This window comes from Phascolarctos cinereus, unplaced genomic scaffold (genome assembly GCF_003287225.1).
Source record: "Phascolarctos cinereus isolate Bilbo 61053 unplaced genomic scaffold, phaCin_HiC Scaffold_3;HRSCAF=262, whole genome shotgun sequence".
Classification (NCBI taxonomy): domain Eukaryota; kingdom Metazoa; phylum Chordata; class Mammalia; order Diprotodontia; family Phascolarctidae; genus Phascolarctos; species Phascolarctos cinereus.
Window position 1 is genome coordinate 237,156,971 of NW_027555736.1, and position 24,531 is coordinate 237,181,501.

The 24,531-nt window shown below is 37.8% G+C and overlaps 1 protein-coding gene across 2 annotated transcripts in view; it reads right to left on the reverse strand.

Moving 5' to 3' along the window:
* Window positions 1-24,531, reverse strand: part of ARMH4 (armadillo like helical domain containing 4) — a 123,049-nt gene that overhangs the window by 56,698 nt on the left and 41,820 nt on the right. For both annotated transcript variants that reach the window (XM_020986461.2, XM_020986460.2), the window contains exon 5: window positions 19,070-19,309. In XM_020986461.2, coding sequence (XP_020842120.1) covers window positions 19,070-19,309 — 240 coding nt within the window. The remainder of the gene's footprint in view (window positions 1-19,069; window positions 19,310-24,531) is intronic.

Sequence of the window (24,531 nt, forward strand, 5' to 3'; positions counted from 1 at the left end):
CAGCTTGCTTTTCTGCTCTCCCTACTACCTCAACGCCTTCTGCAGTCTTGGCCTTGATGCTCATTTAGTTCTAATTACTTGCTGTGGGTTTTAGCATGTCAAGCAGTTGTGTTTTAGCACTGCTTTTTTTGTTTCTCAGGTTAACAGCTGGAAGATACGGGTGTTACAGGTTTAAGCAAGTTCCCCCGTAACACCTCAGATAAATCGATATCAAAGTATTTCACTCTGACCCACTACTGATGGTGAGGCAATGTGCTCCCCGACCCCAAACTCCATGCGAGAATACAACCCACCAAGCATTTATTAAATACCAACTTTGAGCGAAACACGATGCAAGTGGCTGAGGATACAAAGAAAAATGAAAGAAAATCCCTGAAATCAAGGAGTTTATGTATTGAGGGACAAAAAAAGGAACTACATCTATGATTTCATAGGTATAAGGAACCCTCAGGTGAGGAAACGCCTTCAACTAATGCAAATCATGACCTATAACTTGTCCTAGAGTGCTACCTGAAGCACTGAGATGTTAAGCGACATTTTAGGCCAGTACATGTCAGAGGTAGGATTTGAACCCGTATCTTCCTAACTTCAAAGTCAACTCTAAGGGGCAGCTAGGTGGTGCAGTGGATAGAGCACCGGCCCTGGATTCAGGACAACCTGAGTTCAAATCTGGCCTCAGACACATAACACTTACTAGCTGTGTCACCCTGGGCAAGTCACTTAACCCCATCGCCTAGACAAAAAAAAAAACGTTAACTCTATCTGCTTCATCATGTTTGCTCCCCTATAAATTAACAGATAAGCACATACATAATTATTTGAGGAGGCAGAGAACTAACTAATTAGGGAGATAAGAAAAAGTTTTCTATAGTACAGGATTTCTTAACCTGGGATCTGTGAACTATTTTTAAATGAATTTTGATAACTATTTCTTTTTTTAAAATTTGTTTATTCTATTTTTAATTTATGGAATAAAACAAGCATTTCTATAATATAGTATAATAAAAAATGATTGTGCAAGAAACTGCACATCTGTTATGTATAACTTCCTATTCCTTTTAAATATATAATAAAGTTATCATGCACATTTCTTTTTTTTCTTCCCTCGTTGCCCCCCCAGCCCTAGAGGTGGCTACCATTAGACATGAATATATATACATATATGCATATATACATAAAATAATCCTATACCTATTTCTATTTATCAGGTTTTTTTTTCTCTGGAGGCATATAGCATCTTTATGGGTCTTTTGTAGTTAATTTGGGTATTTATAATTGAATGGCTTACTCACTCAAAGGTGTTCTTAAAACAATATTGCTGTTACTGTATACAACGTTCTCTTGGTTCTGTTTATTTTGCTCTTCATTATTTTGTGCAAATCTATCCATGTTTTTCTACAATCATCAAGTTCATCATTCCTTCTAACACAGTAGTATTCCATCACAATCGTGTACCACGACATTTGACAGGTATCCCCGCAATCTCTAGTTCTTTGCAACTACAAAGACAGCTGCTATAATTGTATTTCATTTTAATTGGTTTCATTTGTAATCCTATGTATTTGAAAACATTATTCTGAGAAGGGATCCATAGGTGTCACCACGCTGCCAAAGGGGCCTGTGACCCAAAATAGTTAAGATATAAACCTCTACTATAGGAGTTGGCATATGAGTTGGGTCTGGAAAATAGCCAGGGAGTCTAAGAGACAGAGGTGAAGTGTATTCTAAGCAAAGAGGACATACTGGTCAAATACATGGAAACTGGAGATGGAATATTGAGTTTGGGAACAGTAAGCCAACTGCAAGTAAAGGGCTATTACCCCTAATTGAATATAATCATAAATAGTTAAACTCTTGCCTGGTTCATAAATGCATATGAGGAGTAATTTTTCTGGACAGAATTATCCTATTTCCCTCACTGTTCCCTTATAGCTATGGGAATCTGTTAAATTTATCTGCTCTGCTCCTCCTCGCCATCCTCTGCCTCACTGATGCTTGGCAAAATGGTATCGCTTCCCCTTGGGAGTTTCCAGCTTTAACCTTGTGTATTTGCTCTCTGTACTTTTATAATGGGTTTTGTCTCAAGATAAAGATAAGCTGATTTTTATTGCATTCTGAGCTAGTGTTTGCCACAAAGTAGGGAGAAGGGCAAAAGGAAATCTATGAGACCAACTGCCCTAGATTTCATGGGAAGCCTATATTAAGCTTTAATTCCGTAACCACAAAGGAGAGCTTCACTAGCAAGTGTTAGATCCAAGATTCAAACTTAGGTCTCCTTAGACCAAGTCCAGCACATTTTCCACCACGCCACCATGGGTAAGTAAAACACGGTTAGAAGAGATTTCACGTGCAGAAGGTTTTAGTAGATTGCAAACTCAATGTGAATTAATAATGTGAAATGGCAGCCAATTGAACCCTTAGGATGTATTAACACGAACATAGCGTCCGAAACAAGAGAGATTATAATCCTGTCATACTCTGCCCTAGTTAGACAACTGCACATGTAGGGTATTGCAGTCAGCTATGGGTACCATATTTGATGATAGCGTGGGAACTTAAAATCTCACCAAAGATTAATTAAATGGTAATGCTTGGCCTGCAGAAAAGAAATTTGGAGGAGAACATAATAGATTCAAATAAATAGCTCTATGTACTTGAAAGGTTATTTTTGAAGATGGATCTATACACATTGGAAATGTCATATTTGAAGAAGGATTCGATTTGTTTTACCTAGCTCCAGAGGTCAGAACTAGGACTTATGGATAGAAAGCGTACTGAGGCAGATTTTGGCTAAATATAAAGATAACAATCAAATATGAAGAAAACCATCAAAAGTGGAAACGAGATGCTTTGGAATGTGATGAATTCCTTATTTCTGAAGGCCCTCAAACAAGGCTGAATGCTCATTTGTTAGTGATGTTGTAGAGAAAGGTTCTGACCCGTAGTAATTAGACCAGAAGACCTCTGAAGTCCCTTCCAACTATGAATTTTATAATTCTAGGATTCATTTGGAGACAAATTTGTGAAATGTGGTGGGTGATCAAAAAGGGGTAAAAAACCATTTCAAAGAATGCTCACTCTGAACTACACATTGTCACAGTTAAGGAACTAGCCACTGAGACAGAATTCACACATTTTGCATTAGGCAGATTCTCTTCAAAACTCCAGAATTTCTACATAGCAAAACTGGCTGAGTACTTGGGCACGTGGGGTCAATTTGCATCATAGACAAAGCAAATGTCAGAATTAGAAAGGATCATCTTCTAGCTAGGTGTCACAGGAGATAGAGAATGGGGCCTAGAGTCAGGAAGAAAAGAGTTAAAATCCAACCTTGCAATAAGGCAGCAGCAGGCCTTGGAGGAGATTAAAAGGGTGGCAGAGGCTTCCACAGCCCTCAGTCCACAGACAGTAAGGGGGTCAGAAAACTGGTGAGAAGTGGATTACAGGGGACCCTTTGCTGGCACTGGGGAGCAAAACTCTGTTGCATTGTCTATATGCAGTTCTGGGTCACAGTCCCAGGGCAAGGAGGAGCACCAGCAGGAGTGGAGGCCATTGTCACAGCTCCAGAGCAGAAAAGCATGCTTGTGGTCACTCACAGACTAGAGCATAAGCCAGAAGAGCAGTGACCACACCTCTCTTTAGATTATACTGCATTATAAGAACTGAAAAACTTACAACCCCCCCAGAATTAGCTCTGAAAACAGCAACACAAAAACCTGAAGCGTGGGATAGTGCCAACTCCACCCCTGGAGCAACTAGCACCCAATTTTAACATAAAGTTAAAAATCATGAAATAGGCTGTGGAAATTAGCAAACCATAAAAAAGAATACGACCGTGGAAAGTTGCTATATTGATAGGAAAGATCAGAACAAACTCAGAAGAAAACAATGATGTCCAAACAGCTTCGTGCAAAGCCTCAAAGGAAAACATAAATTGGTCTCAAGCCCCACCCCATTTCCCCTACTAATAAAAAAAAAAAAGAATTCCTGGAAGAAGTCAAAAGGGATTTTAAAAATCAGAGAGGTAGAGAAAAATAGGAAAATAAATTCAAGTGATGCAAGAAAATCATGAAAAAAGTTTAGTAAAGGAGGCAAAAAAATATTGAAAAAATAACACCTTAAAAAGCAGAATTGGCCAAATGAAAAAAATATGCACAAAAATTCATTCAAGAAAAGAACCCCTTAAAAAGTAGAATTGGCCAAATGGAAAAGGAAGTATAAAAGCTCACCAAAGAAAAGAATTCCTTAAAATTAGAATTGGGCAAGTGGAAGCTAGTGACTCCATGAGAGATATTTAATAAATTTAATAAAATTATAACAAATTTAAATAACAATATTTATTATTTAATTTTAATTTAATTTAAATATTTAATTTCAATTTATTTAATTTCAATGTAACTAATAAATAATTAAACTAAAGAATGAAAAACAGAAGAAAATGTGAAATATCTTGTCAGAAAAACAACTGACCTAGGAATTAGATCGAGGAAAGCTAATGTAAAAAATGTTGGAATATCTGAAAGACATGATCAGAAAAAAGAGCTTAGACATCATCTTTCAAGAAATTATCAAGTAAAACTGCCCTGATATCCTAGAACCAGAGAGTAAAATAAAAATTGAAAGAATCCACTTATCACTTCCTGAAAGAGATCCTAAAATGAAAACTCCCAAGAATATTAGATTCAAATTTCAGAGATCCCAGATCAAAAATAAAATATTGCTAGCACACAGAAACAATTCAAATATCAAGGAGCCACAGTCAGAATCACACAAGATTTAGCAGCTTCTACACTAAAGGATTGGAGGGCTAAGAATATGATATTCCAGAGGGCAAAGGAGCTACGATTACAACCAAGCATCACCTACTCAGCAAAACTGAGTATAATCCTTCAGGGGGGGAAATGGATATCTAATGAAATAGAGAACTTTCAAACATTCCTGATAAAAAGACCAGAGCTGCACAGAAAATTAGACTTTCAAATACAAGACTCAAGAGAAGTATAAAAAGATAAACAGGAAAGAAAAATCATAAGGGATTCAATAAGGTTAAACTACTTACATTCTTACATGGGAAAATGATACTTGTTAACTCTTAAGAACTTTATCACTATTAGGGCAGTTAAAAGGGCTTTACATAGACAGAGGGCATGGATGGGAATTGACTATGATAGGATGATATCCAAAAAAAAATTGAGGTGTGAGAAAGAGGGATGCACTGGGAGAAGGGAGAAAGGAGAGGTAGAATGGGGTAAATTATTTCATATAAAAGAGGCAAAGAGTTTTTGCAGTGGAGGGAAAGATGGGGATGGCAGGCAATGCTTGAACCTTATTCTCATTAGAATTGACTTAAAGAGGGAATAACACACATACACACTTAGGTGAGTATAGAAATCTATCTTACTATACAAGGAAGTAGGAGGAGAGGTGATAATAGAAGAGGGAGTGCCGATAGAAGAGAGGGTAAATTGAGGGAAGTGGGGGTCGGAAACAAAACACACTTGAGGAGAGACAGGATGAAAGGACAGAGAGAGAAGGATAAACAGGGAAGGTGGGGAAAATAGGATGGAAGGAAATACACAGTTAGTAATCATAACTTTGAATGTGAATAGGATGAACTTACCCATAAAACAAAAGTGGATAGCAGAGTGGATTACATGATTTAGACATAACAGGGTGATACCTTAAACAAATTAGAGAAGCATGGAATAGTTCACCTGTCAGACTTATGGAGAAGGGAATAATTTATGACCAAACAAGAGATAGAGAGCATTACAAAATGTAAAATGGATAATTTTGATGACATCATGTTTAAAAGTTTTCGCACAAACAAAACCCATGCAGCAAGATTAGAAGGAAAGAATACTAGAGGATTTAAAGTCAGTTTCTCTGATAAAGGTCTCATTTCTCAAATATATAGAGAAGTGAGTCAAATTTATAAGAATACAAGTCATTCCCCAATAGATAAATGGTCAAAGGATATGAATAGCTAGTTTCCAAAGAAAGAAAACAAAATTATCTATAGTCATATGAAAAAATGTTCTAAATCACTATTGAATACAACTTATTGAACACAAATTAAAATAATTCTGAGGTATCACTTTGCACCTATCAGATTGGCTAATATGACTGAAAAGGAAAATGACAAATGTTGAAAGGGATGTAGGAAAATTGGGACACTAATGCACTATTGGCAGCATTGTGAACTGATCCAACCATTCTGGAAAGCAATTTGGAACTATGCCCAAAGGGCTATAAAACTGTTGACTCTGCAACACCAAAAAGATCAAAGGAAAAGAAAAAGGACATATATGTACAAACATATTTACAGAAGCTCTTTTTGTGGTGGCAAAGAACTGGAAATATTGCATGATGACCAACTGTGAATGACTTAGATATTCTCAGAAATCTAAGACAATTCTAAAGGATTTATGCTGAAAAATACTATCCACCAGAGACTGAATGCAGGTCAAAGTATGCTTTTTTTTAAACTTTCTTTATTTTTCTTGGGTTTTCTTTTTGGTCTGTGTTTTTTTTTTCACAACATAACTAATATGGAAATATGTTTAGCATGACTACACAGGTATAACCTACATCAGATTATTTGCCTTCTCAATGAGAGGGAAGGGGAGGGAAAGGGAGAAAGGATTTGGAACTCACAATTTTAAAAAATCAATATAAAATTGTTTTTACATGTAATTGGGAAAAAATTTTAAAAATCCAACCTGTGTGACCCTGGGCAAATCAATTTAAAAAAAAAAAACTTTGCTTGCCTCAGTTTCTCCATCTGTAAAATGGGGGTAATAATAACACCTACCTCCCCAGGTTGTTGCAAGTGTCAAATTAGATAACAATTATAAAGTGCTTAGCACAGTGCCTGCCATATAGCAAGCACTATATACATGTTAGCTATTGTTAGTATCTCGTCCAGTTGTAGCAAACTCAAATAAAAATGAGGGCTACAGCACCACACATATTGACTTAGAAAACTATATGTTAATATCATCTATATTCTGTTGTATTTTTATTTATCTTGTTAAATACTTCCCAATTACATGCTTCCTCCTTTTCAATTATTATAATAATATTTTATTTTTCCCCAGTTATATATTAAAACAATTTTAAACATTTTTTAAGCTTGGTGTTCCAAATTTTATCCCTCCTCCCTTTCCCCACCGCAGACAGTAAGGAATCCAATATAGGTTATACATATGCAGTCATGTAAAACATTTCCATATTAGTCATTTTGTACAAGAAGACAAGAAAGAAAGAGAGAGACAGAGAGAAAAGGAGAAAGGAAGGAAGGAAGGAAGGAAGGAAGGAAGGAAGGAAGGAAGGAAGGAAGGAAGGAAGGAAGGAAGGAAGGAAGGAAGGAAGGAAGGAGAGAAGGAAGGAAGGAAGGAAGGAGAGAAAGAAGAAGGAAGGAAGGAAGGAAGGAAGGAAGGAAGGAAGGAAGGAAGGAAGGAAGGAAGGAAGGAAGGAAGGAAGGGAAAATAGCATGCTTCAGTCTTGATTCAGACAGTATCATTTCTTTCTCTAAAGGCAGATAGCTTGCTTCAACACAAGTCCTTTGGGATTGTCTTGGATCACTGTATTGCTAAGAATAGCTAAGTCATTCACAATTCTTCATCATACAATATTGTTGTTACTATGTACAACATTCTCCTGGTTCTGCTCACTTCACTTTGCATCAGTCTGGGTAAGTCTTTCCAAATTTTTCTGAAATCACCCTGCTTATCATTTCTTATAGTACAATAATATTCTATCACAATCATATTCCATAACTTGTTTAGCCATTCCCAACTGATGGGCATCATCTCGATTTCCAATTCTTTGTCACCACAAAAAGAGCTGCTATAAAAATCCTTGTACAAATAGGTCTTTTTCCCTTTTTATGATCTCTCTGGGATACAGACCTAGTAGTGATATTGCTGGATCAAAAGGTATGCATGGTTTTATAGCCATTTGGGCATAGTTCCAAATTGCTCTCCAGATCCCAAGTAGATCTCAATCTAGTTCAGGCTGCACTCAGGAGTGTTGTGGCTGCATTGTGGGCTGCATGTTTATTATCTCTGATCTAGTCTATTCTACATATGTTGAGACTGATGCCCTGAGAGGTGAAGAAATTTTTCTAAGGTTAGACAGAAATTCAAAATCAGAGTCAGAACTAAAACAAGGGTCTCCTAACTCTTTGTCTGGTCTCTAATTCTGCACAAACAATGCCACTGATATAAAATAAATAAACAAAGCAAATGGTTTCACTTGTGATGTTCAAACCTAGGTTTTCTTGGATCTTGAGGTAGTAGAGTTTTCCATGGAAGACCTTGACACTTTTCTTTAATTCTATACTAGAAATTACATGTTTAGTTGCCAGTTACTTTTTTCCTCAAAAACCTATCATTTTGCTCATCTCCCCTTGAAAGTATTATCGTTTTCTTGCTATTTTATCTCTGGAAATGGATGGTATACTCTTCATGTAAATTTTTCTCATATTCAAGGGTTGTCATTTTTTCCAAAACAAATCTAAGTATATATTTAGTCAACACTCTCATATCTTTTTATCTATTTGAACTAAATTTCCAATATTTTTGTTGATCACAAGAATGATTAGGTAACTGCCTTATACATCATCATAGCTTCTTCCCTGCCTCTTCTAAATTGTTCATACCAGTTAAAAGCTTGTGCTCTTGACATTCTTTTCTCCCCATAAGTTTCTTTTAAAATGTCAAGTGTCTCACCTGCAGATTTAACTTCATACAAGATGCCACTCAGCTCTAAATAACAGTCATTCATTTTGATGCCAACATGTAGCAGCATAAATGGCTTCACCACATCTGATGGCTGAAATCCTCTGAAATGAATGCATTGTTCCAACAAACTAAAGCAACATCACAAGTCACTGTTACAGGTGGTACTCATCTCCTCCAATTAGCCACTGAAAAAGGTCCACAATCATATCACTCTTGGGTGAACAAGGTTAAGCATAAATCAGTGATGTTGTGGGCATTGAGAGAAATCTCATGATAGCAACACTTAATAATCATGAGAAAAATTATCTATACCAAGGAAAGGCTACAGCCTTGAAATAGTATTTTGTCCACCTAGATATAATCTTGTAACATTTGTCATAATCTTTGATATCATTTTTGCCTCATTCATTATTTGGTACTAAGGCATTTCCTTGATATTAATGTTGTCCACATGACACATACTTTACTTGTATATATAATATATATATATATATATATATATATATATATATACACACACATAAATATATGTGTGTGTGTGTGTGTATAAAATGTCAGAAACACCCTAGTGAGTTTCAAGCGAACAAATGAGAAGACCAGAACAAAATGCATAAAGCACACTAACCTGGTTTCCAGATCAGAAACCACAAAGTTGCTAGTGTGCTCTTTTCCCAGCTCTTCTGTTTACTTGCTTTGAACTTTTGAACTATAAGGGACCTTAAAGATCATGTAAGGGCAATTAGATGGTGCAGTGGATGGAGCATTGGCCCTGGAGTCAGGAAGGCCTGAGTTTGAATGTGATCTCAGACATTAGGCAAGTCACTTAACCTCAGCTTTCCATCTTTAAAATGGGAATCAAAAAATGAGAATGATAATAACACCTATCTGAAGTGAAGAAAATGAGGTAAAACTTGGAAAATGCTTTATAAACCTTAAACCATTATATAAATGCTACTATCATTATTATTATTATTACTGGATCTTAAAATCTTGCTAGATCTCTGGGCCAGATGCCACCTATCTCCACAATTTTAAGAAATTTCTGGCATATAGGAGAGTAAAACAACACTTTACTTTCAGCATTCACTGATCTCAAACCTTCTAGGAAATGAAAAATAATTCCTCACAAAACAGTGGAAAGCCAGGATCTAGGGTTTCATGTCATCAAATTTATTTTTTTTATTTTATTTTTTATTTTCATTTTATTTTTTTAATGGTGTGTGTTTTGGGAGGGTAAGGCACTGAATCATTAAATGACTTCCCAAGTGGTTTTGTACATCACTACGTAGCTCTAGCCCAGGATTCTTTCCATGACATTGCACCACTTCCAATTCCAAATTTATGAAAAAACAGAACAGAACATAAAAATTGAATTAATTAATACTTCTTTAGGAAAAAGTGGGGAAGCTGGAAAAGGAAATTTCAGATGATATTGAGAAAAAGCATAAGATCTTTTCCATCTTATTTTCCATTATTCTCAATAGTAATCATTTGATCATTTGTTTTAGAGACATTGAATGCTCACATTAGGCATGAATACACATGCTATTTTAATGTGACTATAAATCAAATGGTTATATAAAAAGAAATAAATTCTGTGATTCTTAAACATGTATACGTGTTAGTTCTTCATGAAAATTGTCTGCTGCCTTTGAAATGCAAATTTCTAGATCTAAATCACAACTTCCTTAAAAAACACTTATTCTTCTCAAAATCAACATTCTGGTCTCTTAATTTAATTTTGGGTTTTAAAACATGATTCATGAGCCATTTGGGAGACAGCAAATGTTGAAGAGAATTCATTCGTATTCCTTATACATATTGTATATTCTGTGCTGTCTGATAATTGTTTCTGAAAACAAGTTAAAGCAACAGCATTTTCTTGCCAGCCAATTTCTATTACTGTGGATGAGCTAAGTTTAAGTCTGACTTTCTAATTCTCCGAAAGCACCTGAAATTTTTTATTTAATTCAAAAACCTCAGTGGTGGAGGGCCAGGACAGGAAAAAGAAGGCACACACCAAAGGGGCAGCTAGGTGGCACAATGGATAGAGCTCTGACCCTGGAGTCAGGAGGACAGGAGTTCAAATATGACCTCAGATACTTGATACTTACCAGCTGAGTGACCCTGGGAAAGTCACTTAAACCCCATTGCCTCAACAAAAAAAAAAAAAGAGGCACATGCCTTTTAATCTTATTGTAGTGACATTCACTTTGCTCTTTCATATGTCTACAAGTATGTGTGGAAGTTTCTGAAAGAGGAAATCAATTAAAAATTTTCAAACTTTCAAAGAAGATTCAATAATAACCACAAACTATGTGGTTACTTTTTAGTAATTTGAAATGCTTTGAATATATATTAGGAGTGAGGGAAGTTGCATGTTGTCCCCATTTAAAATAGTATTGATGACAAGAGATATAAATCACACCATTATAAGAATCTAAAGGCATTTAAATCTATCACTTTCATAATCTTGGTTATCTAAGTTTGGTCCTCATTTTATGCCTGGCATTTTCACAGCCCATCGACATAGCTATTTGGACAAATCACTTGAAGAATCACAAATATTTTCTCAAAAAAACTATTAATTAATTCAATTATTATTTTTAAAAGAGACTTGTGAGGCAGAAGCGTGGGAATCAAAGGGAGGCTCTAGGGTTCTTTAGAACAGAATCCTTTTGGTCAGAGGATTTTAGTTGGCTGCAGTGACACCTACTGTTATTAATAAGGAAGAACAGCCTGCTCAATCACTAATACAAGCTGTATGCAATCCAATAGGGTTCCTTCACAATGAGAGACAGAACATCCACAACATCCTCTACCCTGTGTTAGAATAAAGGTTAAAATGTCATCACACACAAACAAAATGCCTAGATTTCATTTCTTCAAGATTTTCTAGATTTTTTTTCAAGAATCTCATTCCTCATCACACATCTTGGAAAAAAGTCCCTTTGGATCACAGACCTAGAGATGGGACAGAGGACATCTAGTCCAAATTCCTTGTTTTACTGATGATAAAACTGAGACATAGGGGAGTTAAGTAACTTGCCCAAAGTCATATAGGTTGTAAGTATCAGAGGTGCTGTTCGAATCACTGTAATAGAGTGGATGAAACACTGGACCTGGTGTCAAATCTTGACTTAGACAAGACACAGTGGATAGAGCGCTGGGCCTAGAATCAGGAAGACCTGAGTTCAAATCTGGCCTCAGACACTTACCAGTTGTGTGACACTGGGCAAGTCACTTAACCCTGTTTGCCTCAGTTTCCTTATCTGTAAAATGAGCTGGAGAAGGAAATGGCAAATGACTCCAATATCTTTGCCAGGAAAACCACTTACGGTGTCATGAAGAGTTGGACATGACTGAACAACAACAACAAAACATGTGATCCTAGAAAAATCATCTAACCTCTTTGGGCCTAAGTTTCCTCCTCTGTAAAATGAAGGGATTGAACTCAACAATTTCTAAAAGTTACATCCAATAATAAATCTATGATCCTATGAACTCCAACCTCCTGACATCAGACCTGGTGCTGTTTCCACTCTACCATGATGCTTCCCTTCAATATTATCAGTGGGGTTTACTTGTCCCATGTTCATTGATACCACTGCTGCCATTCAGTACCATGTTTTGGAAAGTTATTTATACGTGTCATCTCTTTTTCTAGAAACAACTTGTGAGGCAGGCTTTTTTTTCAGCTATCCTCATTTTATAGGAGAGAAAAAGTAAGCAAAGAAAAGCTTTCCAGTCTTCTGAGACAGACCCAGGCCACAATTTCTCAGCTTAGAGCCCTCTTAGATGCTCTGGAGCTTTGATGGTTACAGCATAGAGGCCTTAAAAGAAATGAAACTCATGAATTTCTGCTATGTTTTTACTCCAACTCCACATTTATACCTGGCCTCACGAGAGAGAGAGACAGACAGACAAACAGAGAGAGAGAGACAGAGAGAGAGACAGAGAGACAGGGAGAGAGAGAGAGAGAGAGAGAGAGAGAGAGAGAGAGAGAGAGAGGGAGGGAGGGAGGGAGGGAGGGAGAGAGAGAGGCCCACTTCTTTAGCAATCTCCCTTTTAGAAAGGGAGCAAATAGAACACTAATTATAAAAAGAGTGTGAGGCAGGGAGAGGAAAGAGCAGGAAAGAGGATCTTGAAAGGTAACAACACAATTGTGGCACTCTTTAGCAATAAAGAAGTTCAACTTCCTCTTCCCAAGTTTCCAAGATCTTTTCAAGCACCCATCATCCTGAATAAACCTTGTCACTAAAACTCTTTTAGTCATACTGGAAAAAAAAAGAGAAGCCAAAACAAGATATAGATAAGGTTACTTGAAAATCAGAGATCAATGGTCATAGAATCATAGATTAAGAGCTGGAAGAAACTTTAGAAGCCATCTATTTTAACCCCCTTGTTATAAAGTTGAAGAAGTAAGGCCCAGAAAAAATGTAATACCTTTCTTAAGGTCACACAGGCAGCAAGAGAGCAAGACTTGAACCCAAGTCCCATGACTCCAGAGCTGGTATTCTGTGCACTGCGCCATGAACATCCCTTATGTGGCAGATCTTTTGGGAGTCATTAACCGTCAAGCCAAAATCAAGTCAAAAGGCACCAAACACATTCAGAGCTCCTATCCTTCAAATCATTTTGTCAATCATTTCATTTTTTTAAAATTGTATTTATTTTATTCTGAACTTACAGGAATTTAAAAAATAAAAATAAAAAGAGTGGGAGAGGAGATGCTAAAAGAAAAAGAAAAATGAAATGGTAGGAGGAGAAAAGACACATAGGAAGTCACTGAGAATAAATGTTTTGCCTACTTCAATGGTTTTGCCTAAGGATGGCCCTGATTAAGTAGAAAGAGAAGGAAAAGCTGAATAATTAGATTGTCTTTGCATCTCTCCAGTGCCCTCCAGTGCCATAGGTTAGAACTGAGCAATAAGAGCTAGCTGACAAGGAATGCACAAGACAACATAAGCTGTCTGCCTCCCAACTGGTGAGAGGTCCAATGCCTAACTACAAGGCTATCACATTTGTGATTGCTAGAAACCAATTTCATCTTCTGCAGTGGGAGATTATATTACTTTGGGCTTAAACCCAGTTACAAATAGCTACTGTCCTCTCTCAAGAAGAATCAGATAGTGAGGCAGCTAGGTGGCTCATTGGATAGAGTACTGGTCCTGGAGTCAGAAGGACCTGAGTTCAAATTCAGCCTCAGACACATAACACTTACTAGGTGTGTGACCCTGGGAAAGTCATTCCACCCCATTGCCTAGCAAAAAAAAAAAAAGAGTCAGATGGAAAATCTATAATTCCAAAGATTTCAGCCCTGCACAAGGACTCAGAGGTAGGAAGTATAAATCACAACAGCCTTGGGCATGTCAGAAATATTCCATTTAAATTCTCTTCTCAGTCTTCTTGTTGTTCAGTCATTTCAGTCGAGTCTGACTCTCTATGACCCCATTTGGGGTTTTCTTGGCAAAGATCCTGGAGTGGTTTGCCATTGCCTTCTCCAGTTCATTTCAAAGATGAAGAAACTGAGGCAAACAGAGTTAAATGATTTGCCCAGGGTCACACAGCTAATAAGTGTCTGAGACCAGATTTGAATTCAGGAAAATAAGTCTTGGGTCTTAGAAATCTGAATTTTCTGAATTTCATTTTAAAGATTTTTCAGATAGAGCACTGGCCCTGGAGTCAGGAAGACCTGAATTCAAATCCGCCCCCAGACACTTGACACTTACTAGCTGTGTGACCCTGGGCAAGTCACTAAACTCCATTGCCTAGTTAAAAAAAAAATCCTCCGTTAACATAGAATGATGTCCTTATACATCTATAAAATGGGTAAATTGACCTACAGAAATCATTCCTTAGAACATATTGCCTCCTGGTACCAGCACAGACTATATGGAAGCTTGGGGGGCATTTCAACTGGTTCTGTTCAACATTTTCATCAAAAAAAGACCATAGTATGCTTTTCAAATTTTCAGATGACACAAAGCTAGAAGTGATAACTAGCCCTGGATTGAAAGAATTGAGTCACAAAAGATCTTAACTGGAACACTGGGCTACAGCTAAGAAGATTACATTTATCCCTTTTAAATTCCAAGCCAAGCTCCTCTATTCAAAATGATTTACAAGAAGAAGGATGGGAGAGTAGCTATAAATCAGTTCATGTGAAAAATATCTGGGTTTTATTGGATTACAAACTTAATAAGAATCAGGGGCATGATACAGAAGCCAAAAAAGCTAACATGATCTTAGGTGGCATTAGCAGAAATATAGTGACAAAAGCAAGGAAGGTAATAATCCCATGGCACTTTTTCCTGGTCAAACCACATCCAGAGTATTGTAATCATTTCTGGGCATCACATTCTAGAAGATATCAGCAAGCAGGAAAAAATCTAAAGGAGAGTAACCATGGTGGTGTGGACACTTAAAATCATGGCATAATTTCATTGGCTTGAACAAACTAGGGATAGATAGTGACAAGAAGAGTCAGGGATGGGGACAAGGCCGCCCTACAAATATTTAAAGGATTGTCCTGTATAAGAGCTAGCAGATTTGTTCTGACTGTCCCCAGAGGACAGAACTAGAAAAAATGGGTAGAAGATTCAGAGAAGCAGTTAACAACTCAATATAAGGAAAAGCTTTCTCATAATTAGAGCTATCCCAAAATGACAAAATGTAATAGACTTCCTTAAGAGGTAGTGAATTCACCATCACTGAAGGTCTTCAGGTTGAAGCTGCGTGATCGTTAATCAAGTACGTTATAGAGCTCTTTGCTCATTCCTCCATACAGCACTGCTGAGGGAGAGGGATGCGATGGATAAAGTGCTGGGCCTGGAGTAAGGAAAAACTGAGTTCAAATCAAGCCTCAGACACTTACTAGCTGTGTGGCCCTGGGCAAGTCACTTAAACTACCTTTTCCTCAATTTCCCCAGCTGTTAAATCAGGATAATAATAGACCCTACTTTAGGGTGGTTGTGAGGATCAAATGAGATATTTGTAAAGGGTTTAGCCCAGTGCCTGGCATATAGTAGGTGCTATATAAACGTTTATTCCCTTCCCCTGTGTAGTTAATCCCTGTGACAGGTCTCTTAGGAATTTTTGGTCTGGAGACTAACGTGTTTTAAACCAAAATGCCCTGACATTCCATCACACTGAATAATGTTTGGAAGTCTAGCATTTTCTATGCTGCTAACACCTATTGGCAGCTAGGTGGTGCCAAGCCTGGAGACAAGAAGATTTCCTGAGTTCAAAGCTGGCCTTAGACACTTACTAGCTGTGTGACCCTAGGCAAGTCACTTAATTCTGTTTGCCTCACTTTCCTCATTTGTCAAATGAGCTGGATTAGGAAATGGCAAACTACTCCAGTATCTTTACCAAGAAAACCCCAAATGGGGTCCCAAAGAATAGATATCAACAAGAACCAGTCTAAAACAGTAAGGAGTCACAAGTAGCAGAGTATTATTTAGATGAAAGGTTCCTGATGTCCAAGAATCTTTTCTTAATATTTTGACTACTATATTTTAATACAATTGGTTTTTAATGCTATGTATTTTATGCAATTAAAAATATAATTCTGAGAAAGAATCCATAGACTTCACCAGACTGACAAAGGAGACCATGAGTCAAGTCAAGTCAACAAGCATTTATTAGGTACCTATTATGAACCGGTACTGTGCTAAGCACAAAGCAAAGCAAAAAAGAAAAAAGCAGTTCCTTCACTCAACGAGCTCACGTTCTAATGGGAGGGTAATATGCACATAAGTACACGATATAGATGAGCTAAATTAGAGTTGATCTCAAAGGGAAGGCATTAAGATTAAGCAGGACCAGGAAAAGCTTCTTGCAGAAGGTGGGACTTTAGCTGAAACTTGAAGGGGTCAGAGAAGGCAGGGGACAGATATAAAGAAGGACAAAGTTCCAGGCATGGGAAACAGCCGATGAAAATATCCAGAGTCAGTACCAAAGTGCTCCTGCTCTGTTTCATTTGGGTTTGGAGGTCCCCCTGGATTCTTAAAAACAAAATCAGCAGAGGTCTCACAGGTCCTACCAAGCTGTCAAGATTTATACCGTTTGTCTGACATCCAAGGAACAAGAGAGCTGAAGTTGGAAAGGCTGATCCAGAGAAGATTGAGCACAAGTTGGTGATTTTTTTTTCAGGAAACCTTATATAACTCTTCTTCTACCCAAGCCTAGGGAACTTTTAACAAAGGACAGCTCTGAGAACTGTGTGCTGCAGAAGCAGAGAAAGGTATGACTTCTGAATGGCTGAGAGAATGCTGATCCATGATATTTCATGAGGGGAGACTAGACCTACTTCCGCTGATTGTGTATACATTTCGAGAAAGAACCTCCAGGCAAACAGTTGAATGACAGCAAGAGAGATGAGGTGTAAACTTTTGAATGGTGGACTGGTGTCCTCAGAGTCTCATGACATATAAGGGAAACCAGTCCCATCATGCCCCTTAACTTATAGGGCTTGCAATTCTTTTTTTTTAATATAAATTTATTTATTTTTAGTTTTCAACATTCACTTCCACAAGTTTTTGAGTTCCAAATTTTCACCCCATCTCACCCCTCCCACCACCCCAAGATGGCATGCATTCTGAATATCCCTTACCCTAGTCTGTCCTCTCTTCTATCTCTCCCCACTTCTCTTATCCCCTTCCCCTTCTATTTTCCTGTAGGGCAGGATAGACTTCTATACCCCATCTCCTGTATTTCTTATTTCCCAGTAGCATGTGAAAACATTTTTTTAAACATATGTTTTTAAAACTTTAGGTTTCAAATTTTCTCTCTTCCTTCCTCCCCATCCACCCTCATTGAAAAGGCAAACAACTCAATATAGGTTATACACGTGCAGTTATGCAAAACACTTCCATAGTAGACATGTTGTGCAAAACTAACTCTGTTTCCCTTAATCCTATCCTGCCCTCTATTCTTTCTTTTAACCCTGTCCCTCCTCAGGAGTATTTCCTTCTGATTACCCCCTTTCCCAATCTGTAGGGCTTGCAATTCTAGCAGTTGCCAAAAGTGGCCTTTCTCTGGGTGAGATCTTATCTCAGCCAGCTCAAGGGCAGGGCTCATTAATCATCTGCATTCTTTGGTAATTCTGATATGTCAAACTTCCCTGATTTCTGTTTGCCATTCTTCTAGGTAGAAATTTTTTCTAGGAGAAATTAGTTTGCTCACTATTTGATCCTTGTTTTGGTGTTTTGTTTGATCAGTGTTTGGAAAGGGACTAAGCTATAAGCCAAGGACCATCCTCCTTCTTAATAGCAATCAGGAAAATGTCTTTCATTCTGAACATATCCTGCCCCTAGACCAGAGCTGTCTAAGGGATGGCAGATCTATATATATATGTCTAGCCTGATACCCTTCTTGGAAGCTGGAGGAGAGACTGCCCAGCCTTGGCAGTGATACTGCCTTTTCCTCTCCCCAAATAGGCTGCAGGAGGGAAGCATGTGGGTTATAAGGTTGTCCAGCAGCAGAACCACCCCAGGCTGGAGCACAGGCAGGGTTAAACTTGTAAAGAACACTAGTTCTCTACTATGGAGTGGAGAGTTTGTGATCTGAACCAATCAAAATCATACCCACACCAATGAAATTATGTATCCTGAACATGGATGTATCCACGGACATGTAATATGGAACAACCATCCCTAATATCATCAACCACCTCAATATAAAGTGAGTTTCACTAACAAAATTCCCTACAACCAAGGCAAAGGAACTAACCAATGTTCTATGGCAAAAACATCAAATTCACTTTCAAATTTCACACCAAAATGGCTTAGGAGATTCACCAAATAAGATCCAAAGAAAGTTTTTGAGCTAAATATCTTCTCATTAGAGCAATAATTTTCTATAGCCCTAATCTTTCTCAATGCTATACATCAAATATCGTTCATCACCAGCCCCCTTTGAAACAAATACCAGTGAATTTCAGTAGATACCAGCTCAATTAAGAAGTCATTTTCCTTTCCCCTTCCAGAAGGCTTCTTTCTCCTGAAACTCTTTTGTGTAGAAAGGATGAATGGAATCTTCTCTGGATTTCAAATAATAAATGATCAATTGGTAGGATAAGGAAATCAATGTCAAATTAATTCAGAGCACAAAAACATAAAGAGTAAGTAAAGCAATGGTTAAACTTTCCCCAAATGGGCTGTTATTTATTGATTAATATTGTTTTGATTTCTTAAGTGATTTATTGATCAATCCAGTTTCACAACACAAAATCAAAATATTTGTATTTTCATTTGTCATTAATATAAAAAGGAGAGATGTCATTTAGACAGAAAAGATTTAGAAAAAGTTGCTCTTACCAAGGCCTTGATTCTGCTGTTCCCATTCAATAGCATCTGGAACCTGATATGATACTCCTTCCAATGGTTCCAAGTTTCCCCTGTTTAACCTGGGTTCCTGGGAAGTAATACCAGGGAGAGTAAACCCAGGCAGCTCAGTGTCACCCTCCATGCTTTCATCCAAGGAGTCTTCGTCTTTATCTTCCTCTTCTTCTTCTTCCTCCTCCTCCTCCACTTCTTCATCCTCATCTTCCTCTCCCTCTAGAAGGAAGAAGTCAAAACAAAACACTGTTAAGTAATACAAATGTTTTATCACTATCCAGTTATTATAAAATAATGGTATATTGTCTTTTAAAAAAAGATTTCCATGTGGGGTAGGAGAAAAGGCAGAAGTGGCATCCACTAAATATCTTACACTTCAATCCTTTCCTGTTACAGTTATATTAGGAAAGATTATCCCATCAATGCTCATTATCACAATGTAAGTCCTAAGGAAATAAGTGCCTAGGAGAATCTGAAGTATGATTAAAAAGCTTTTTAAGGGTTCATGGCAAGAAGAAGTATGTTGTAGTCAGTGGAAAGAGCATTTGCACTGGAATCAAAAGACTTGACTACGTGTGTGTTCCCAGGTAAGTTTTCTCTGAACCTCAATCTCTTAATCTGTAAAATGGGGGTTGTAATACCATCACTACTCACAGGATTGTTGGAAGAAAAGTGTAAGTGTAAGGTGTTTTTATCAAGGTTCTTACAAAAGGTAAAAATAATAGGTTTTTTGCTATATGAAGTGAAATAGAATAAAAAAAAGAACAATATACATGTTGACTTTTTTGTTAAATTAAACAGCAACAAAACATAGATTAAATACAAATAAACACAGAAACATCAATGAAACATAGATTAAATACAATTAAAAACAATTGGTGTTACCTTTTCTAGATCATCATTCGTATCCTACTCCCTAACTGTGAGTGTACCCCAAGGTTTTGTACAAAGTCTTCTTCTATACTTTCTCTACAATCTTTCTCGGTGACTTCATCAGTTTCTAAGAATTCCATTGTTATCTCTGTGCAGATGACTTCCAGACTCATGTTTGGAAGTCCAATGCTTAGCACAGTGCTGGGCACAAAGTAGGTACTTAATAAATGTTTATTAACTGACTGACCTGTGTAACTAGCCTGGTCTCTTTCTAAGCTCCAGGGATATGCCACCAATTATTCATTAGACATTTATGATGGGATGATCCATAGGTATCTCAAGCTCAATATGTACAAAACAGAGTTCGCTACCTTTCTCCCAAAGCCCACCCCTCTTCTGAACTTCTCCATTTCTTTTTAGAAGATACTATCATCTCATTAAAAAAAGGGTAAAGGACCTATTTGTACAAAAATATTTATAGTAGCTTTTTTTGTGATGTCAAAGAAATGGAAATTGAGGGAATGTCCTTTGATGGGGGAATGAACAACTTGCAGTATATGAATGGAATACTATTGTTCTATAAGAAATGATGAACAGACAGATTTTTGGAAAAACCTGGAAAGACTTATTTGAACTGATGCTGAGTGAAGTGAGCAGAACCACGAAAACATTGTACACAGTAAGAGCAACATTGTGCTATGATCAGCTATGATAAACTTAGCTCTTCTCAGCAATGCAATGATCTAAGACGATTCCAAAAGACTCATGCTGGAAAATACTACCCACATCCAGAGAAAGAACTATGGAGTCTGAATGCAGATCAAAGCATGCCATTTTCACTTTTTTCATGGGTTTTCCCTTTTGTTCTGTCTCTTCTTTCATATCATGACTAATGTGGACATATGTTTAACATGGATGCATATATATAACCTATATTAGATTGCCTACTGTCTTGGGGAGGCAGGAAGGAAGGGAGGGAAAAACATTTGAAACTCAAATCTTATAAAAAATGAATGTTGACAGACACTTGACACTTACTAGCTGTGTGACCCTGGGCAAGTCACTTAACCCCATTGCCTAGCCAAAAAAAAAAAAAAAAGAATGTTGGAAACTATCTTTACATGTAATCGGAAAAAATTAAATACTATTTACAAAGAATGAGAGAGAGATACCATCATCCTTCCAGTCACCCAAGTTCACAATCTCGAAGTCATCCCCCATCCCTCACTCTCATTGCACGTAGCCAATCAGTTGCCTACTGAGATTCACCTGTTGCCCCTTTCCACTATCCACCCTCCTGGGGCCAAATACTGCCTTCTGCCCTACTGTGGGACCTAGCAACATTCCCCTATTCTAGGGCCAAGTGCTTCCCTTCTGCGCTGGGACCTTAGCGCTGCCCCTCATGCCAGGGCAGAGTGTTACACACAACCCAGCCACCCGCGGTCTGGGGCCCAAAGACCACTTCTGGGTAGTATTTGTAGTGCTACTGTGCTTCTGTCCTAGGGATAGAACACTGAACTCATGGTCACTTTGGGGGACTGAATGCTATTTGTGGCAGATCCATGGAGGAGCCTGAGTGGTGCCCCTTTGGAATAGGTTGAACCCTGCTGCAGGTGCTGCCACTAATAGGGACAGAGTTTGTCCCCTATGCAAGAGCTAAATGATGCCCCCTAAGTGCGAAAAGGAAAATAATCTATATATACAAGAATATTTATAGCAGTTCTTTTTGTGGTGACAAAGAATTGGAAATTGATGGGATGTTCATCAATTGGGAACAATTGAACAAATTGTGACACGATTCTGATAGAGTACTATTGTACTATAAGAAATGATGAACAGTGTGGCTTCAGGAAAAACATATGAACCTATATGAACTGATGCAAAGTGAAGTGAGAAGAACCAGGAGGTCATTGTGCACAGTAACAGTAATGTTGCAGTGATGATCAACTGTGAAGGACTTGGCTACTCCAATCAATGTATTGATCCAAGACAATGCCAAAGGACTCATGATAAAAAAATGCTATGCACCTCCAAAGAGAGAAGTGGTGAGTTCTGAGTGCAAACTGATGTATAATTTTCTCACTTTGGTTTTTTTCTCACAGTATGGCTAATATGGAAATGTTCTGCCTGATTTCACATGTAAAACTGATATATTGGTTGTCTTTTGTGGGGGAGGCTAGGAGGGAGCGAGAGAATCTGGAACTCAAAATTTAAAAAGGATGTTTTAAAAAAATAAATAAATAATAAATGATTCTAATAATATCTAGCCTACATGACCTAGGAAGGAGGCACCTTTTATTTCAGATAGCTAACCCACCATAAGACTTAAGAGATAGTACATAGACATATACAACTTGTGCGTCCAGTGTGATGGCAGGATGAATGAAGTATTAAATGTGTCTAGTCATAGAAGTAGTTATTGAGAGATATGCTCAGTCATTCTCAGGGATGTATATATCACTCGAGAAAGAGAAATGTTCCATTTCAAATGGTAAGGGGAAAATGTCTAGATATATTTGTTTCCTTTCTTTTCCTCTGCAAGCTGTCTTCTCTATCTTGTGATTTTCTGACAGCCTCTCTTGGCAACTGTCTTATTGTCATAATACTTTATATTCTTTGTATTTATGCAATATCTTTCTGTCAAGGAGTACAAAGTATGACACAGAAATAATATTTCCAAGTCATATTATGAGGTACTTAGGTAGATAGATAGACACAAGGTTATATTATCCTCTTTTCTTGTGAAATGAATCAACAGGTCAGTCATATATGACTGACTTCAACCCACATCGATTACAACAGGAACTAAAACTGAAACAAACAAACAAACAAGCCTATCCACCGTTTAGTCTAGTGTTCTATTGACCAGAGGTTAGCAAAACCCCTATGTTGGTTGTAGTTTGCCAACCCCCGCATAGATCAGATTCTTTTCTTTACTCATTGCTAAAATTTCTGGCTGGAGTTGATTGATCGAAGAAACTTAATTTACTTAGGGGTAACTAGATTCACTCCCACTGACATAAAAAAGAAAGGCAAGTGATTTCCATATGTTATCTCATTTGATCCTTACAACAACTCTGAGAGGTAGGGGTAATTATTATTCCCATTTTACAGCTGAGGCAACTGAAGGAAACAGAGGTTAAGTGACTTGCCCAGGATCACATTAAGTGACTGGGGCTGATTTTGAACTCATCTTCCTCACTGAAAGCTCAGCGCTCTATACACTGTGCTGAGCAAAGGAACCTGACCAAACAGCAGGGGGGGAGAGGTAAGGGGAATTCTCTGGATCCAGCCAAAATAGGCGACAGTAGGTGATAAATTCCATTACTTTATATGCAGATCCCTCAAACTCTTTTCTGGTTTTTCATTCCCATGTTCTCCACAACTAAGAACTGCAAAAAGTCTGGTAGATTTGAAAAACTTCTATGACAGTCTTCAAAATGACATTTTTCTGTAATTTCTTCCTAATCAGTATCCATGGAAAGTATCCGAGACAAGTCATCCCAACAAAAGATTAAGTGCAGTTTCCTAAAATTCTTTGTTCTGATAAGGTTGCCTCTCTATCTTCTGCTTACTCATATACCCCTTCCCCACTGTCCTACTTCATACCAGCTCCCACTTTAGAGTTAACAAACTTCCCTTCATTTTAGACCTCTTTCCCTCATTCTCTTTTTATCTTCTAGTTCTCACTGAAACCTGGTGCCTTCCTTTCCAGTATGATGAAACCTTCTCTCACATTCTAGGATTCACTAAGCCCTGTAGAGGACTTACCATGCTCCTTATTCCCCATAATCACAGTCTGGAAGAGACAGTGAAGAGCAAGAAGTATTCCAAGCCCCTCTACCACAAGCAACCATCTCCTCCTTTGAGGTTTACTCTCTCCAAATTTATCAACCAGTCAGGATCCTGGAGACTGTTAGCTACCAACCCCCACATATTTCTTCCTGCTTTCTCCATAAGTTCAGTGCCTGGATCACAATCTCCCTCTCTACCCCAATTCCAGGCCTCATTCATACTAAAAGGACTTCGGTAAACACGTTGATATTCCCTCAAATATCCTAACTTCCCAGTTTTCCATATGCTCAATTCCCACAACCTATTCCTTCACACTCCTTTTATTGCCATCACCCCTGAGAGAAATGATTATTAACCAATGATTTGGGGAGATTGAGAGTTCCCTCTTTTCCTTTCATTTTTTGTTTTGTTTTATTTTGTTTTTTTTGCTAGGCAATGGGTTAAGTGACTTGCCCAGGGTCACACAGCTAGTAAGTTTCAGGTGTCTTGAGGCCAGATTTAACCTCAAGACCTCCTAACTCCAGGGACAGTGCCCTATCCCCTGGGCCACCTAGCTGCCCCTTCCCCTTTTTTTTAATCCTCATTTAAAGACCTCAGTCTCTGAAGGTTGAACTAACTTTCTCCTCTATCTAGACCCCATCCTGGTAGAGCAGCCATGTTCTACTAGAGGCTTGGGTGGGACATAAATTCTTTGATACATTGTACAAGGCTGGGATTAACTTAAGACACAGATGAAATAATCAAAGTTCAAGTCCAGCTCCTCATTATAATAT